At 42.1% G+C, this 3,514-nt stretch overlaps 1 protein-coding gene across 1 annotated transcript; it reads right to left on the bottom strand.

Annotated features, from left to right (window-relative positions):
• Positions 1-328: 328 nt before the first annotated feature.
• Positions 329-1,683, bottom strand: LOC101730462 (olfactory receptor 11A1-like). Its single transcript, XM_004918744.2, has one exon. The coding sequence runs from the start codon at positions 1,443-1,445 to the stop codon at positions 513-515; it is 933 nt and encodes a 310-aa protein (XP_004918801.2). The 5' UTR covers positions 1,446-1,683; the 3' UTR covers positions 329-512.
• Positions 1,684-3,514: the final 1,831 nt, after the last annotated feature.

Genomic DNA, 3,514 nt, shown 5'->3' with positions numbered 1-3,514 from the left:
GGCCTCTGGGTACTTGGAATGCCAGGACCCAGGCCCAGACTGGCAATCTGTGGGTTCAGGCAAATGCCAGAGGGGCTGCTGTAAGGTGCCATAGACACTCACTATTTATTGGGCTGGGGGGGGGGGGCTGTTTGGGCCTCTGGGTACTTGGAATGCCAGGACCCAGGCCCAGACTGGCAATCTGTGGGTTCAGGCAAATGCCAGAGGGGCTGCTGTAAGGTGCCATAGACACTCACTATTTATTGGGCTGGGGGGGGGGCTGTTTGGGCCTCTGTGTACTTGGAATGCCAGGGCCCAGGCCCAGACTGGCAATCTGTGGGTTCAGGCAAATGCCAGAGGGGCTGCTGTAAGGTGCCATAGACAGGCTGGCAGGGGCAGTTTGGGTCTTTGTCTATTTTGGATCCCAGTCCATGCCTGGCTGTGTATGAGCTATCATTAGCTCACAGCTGTTGTCAGAAACTGGGTTTCTTGGTTTTCACTGGGAATCTACAGTGACCAAGCAAGCCCTGATCTCATGTGCAGTACTTTCTACATAGAGTCCTGGCTGCTGTTTTGATATCTTTGTTCCTAAGAGTGTATATGACTGGGTTAAATAATGGGGTCAGCACCGTGTGCCATAGAGATATTACCTTCTCTATAAGCAATGAATGGCCCTGGGAGGGGAGCATATATTTAGTGATCAGTGTACCATAAAAAGTGGCCACCACAATCAGATGGGAACTGCAGGTTGAGAACGCTTTCTGCTTTCCTCTTGTGGATGGGATTCTGAGTATGGTAATAAAAATATAAATATAAGACATGACGATTAAGCAGCACGGAAGCACAAATACAGGGATGGCAAAAACAAACACTATTAACGCTACAATCGAGGTGTCAGAGCACGCAAGTCTTCGAAGGGGTGAAAGATCACAGTAAAAATGGTCAATGAAATTGTTGTGGCAGAACCGCAGGTGGGTTATTGGGACAATTCCACACAACTGTATTGAAAATCCAAGCACCCACGGCCATGCTGCCAAATGGGTACAAGTCCTGAAGTCCATAACAGAAGCATAACGCAGAGGATAACAGATAGCAAGGTATCGGTCATACGACATCACCAGAAGTAGGAGACATTCTGTAATTGTTATGGCACTAAATACTGAGAATTGCACAATGCAGCCTGGAAGAGACACCCGTTGGGCGCCACCCAGCATGGTACAGAGCAAGATGGGAACAATATTCCATGACAGAATGATGTCGGACACAGAGAGGTGGCACAGAAAGAAGTACATCGGGGCATGAAGGGGCCGGCTGGTTGAAACTAATACAATGATAAGAAGGTTTCCAATTAAAGATGAAGTGAAAATGATGAGGAATATAACAAAGAAAAACATATTGAAGCTGTGAAGGTTGCCAAATCCTTGAAGAAGTAAATAAATGACTTGTGTCTCATTCCTATCAGACATATTAGTATGTAGGAGCCACCCCCTGGAATACTGGAGCTTTTAGTTTCATAGAGGAGATAAATCAGCATACAAACACCAACAAATTGTATTCATAGATGAACAGAAGAACCTGTTACTGTCACAGAGCTTCTGTGGGCATCAACCTACGCACTCCAGTGGCAATTGTGATGAACATGTGAAGCTGGCCATGCACCCACAGATATTGCTGTATACAATTATTCAGTATATAGATGAATCATTGATCATTACTCTCTGGCCAATGTGATCATTAGTAGAAAAGATCAGCTGATCACAAACATGGTACTGAGATTTTTGCTTAAGTCATGATATATTTATGCCATGTACAGTATCTACATTGGGGAGAAACCGCCAGGTTCTGTACCTGTATGGGGTTCTTTGTCATAAAACTCAAAAGGTGACTCCGGTTATCATCTCATACAGATTTAACTGGCTTTAACATAGCTTTTTACAGCAGAATCAGTCCCAGCACAGCTTAATAAATACACATGATTGCACATAGCTTGATAAAATTTGCTCTTAAGTCTATACAGTAAATCAGGGTTCTTCTGTAAAGTTTGATGCCCAATATGGAAATGGAACGCCTCGATAACTTCTAGGGGGTCATTTATCAACGGTTGAGTTTGATTTCTTTTGCATTTAAAAAAGTTGAATTTGAGTTATGTTTCGATAACTCAAATGTGCAAAAAGAACGAAAACCCCAAGGTCTCTTCTCTCCTTACTAACACACTGTATATCCCCCCCTACTTACCCTCTCTTTGCCCATGAATCAACAGAATTAAGTACTGTAACTGTACCTATTGCAAAGTCTTCCCAACTGTTATGCCTCGCCCCCTTTTATCTTCTGTTCCCCCATTTGTAAAATCAATAGATATTTTTTAAAAAAGTAAAAACCCGAAAACTCAAATGTAAAAATTCACCATGTATAAACTTGCGGTTTTCTATAGAAGTTGTAGTTGTCATAGGCAAAGCCAAGCCCTATTCTTAAACTCGAATTTTTAGAAATGTTTTCAAGTTTATAGAGCTCGTAAACTCTAGATAGTCGAGGTTTCCTTATTAATAAATAAGTGACCATTCGATATGCGAGTTTATTCGATTTAGAAATAGAAACTCGAATTCACAAGCTCGGAAATTGATAAATAAGCCCACTAATATCCAGATTGTTTGGAATAGGTGGGCAACACAGTGGCTCAGTGATTAGTACCTCTGTATTGCAGCGCCGAGGTCCTTAGTTCAGTTCCAAACTGTTTCTATGTTCTCCCCATGTCCCGGCGCAATTTTGGCCGATGCGTTAAACGCAATTTGGCTTTTTAAAGCCGGTTGGCATAATTTCCGGTGTTTGAAATAAGAATTCTGTGTGCTCCTTAGTTTTTAAACCCAACCGTGTTGTGGTAATTGATGCAGCCCACAGTGATAACCCTGGAGCTACGGCCTGGTTTGTTGGTGGTGGTAGCTTCAGGGTTCTCCCGTGTCAATAAGTCAGAACAGGAGGCAGGGGAAAGGCATAAAAAGAAACCTGTGTTTTGGTAATATTTTTAGCTTCTGTTGAAAAATAAATGCTATCATAAATATGTATGTGTGTACTGGCCCCAATGGTAAAATCAACAGCATCGGCTGCGAAGGGTTCCCCTTTGATGCTGAGCCACGTGAGATGGAACGGGGGCGGCAGGGAATGGGAAATGCATAATTACGGAGAATATCAGTAAACTATTTATATGTGTGATAATTATATTCTGGCACAAAAATATGCAACAAAATCTGTTTTTTGGTGGAAAATTATGAAAAGAAACAGAAACAAAAGAAATGTACCTGTTATTATGTTCTATCTGAGTAATATTTATTTATTAGCCTATTATTTGCCCTATAATCCTGCTTCTTGACATCAGGACTCAATAAATAACAAATTACAGTCTCTATTTTTCTATTCTAGGGAATATTGTTAATGAATCCTGATGGGTCTCGCGCCCAGGAGTGCTTTGCTTGCTTGTACCAGGGAGGAATGACTGTTATATTGCTAAGGGGACCCTTTATATTCTTTTCTATTCAGCAGG

Source organism: Xenopus tropicalis, chromosome 10 (genome assembly GCF_000004195.4).
Source record: "Xenopus tropicalis strain Nigerian chromosome 10, UCB_Xtro_10.0, whole genome shotgun sequence".
NCBI classification, from domain to species: domain Eukaryota; kingdom Metazoa; phylum Chordata; class Amphibia; order Anura; family Pipidae; genus Xenopus; species Xenopus tropicalis.
Note: the sequence above shows the minus strand (reverse complement) of the source record. Positions and strands in the feature narration are given on the sequence as shown.

Coding starts and splice junctions, on each gene's coding strand:
- LOC101730462 (XM_004918744.2), bottom strand. CDS start 1,445: ATGTCTGATAGGAATGAGACACAAGTCATTTATTTACTTCTTCAAGGA.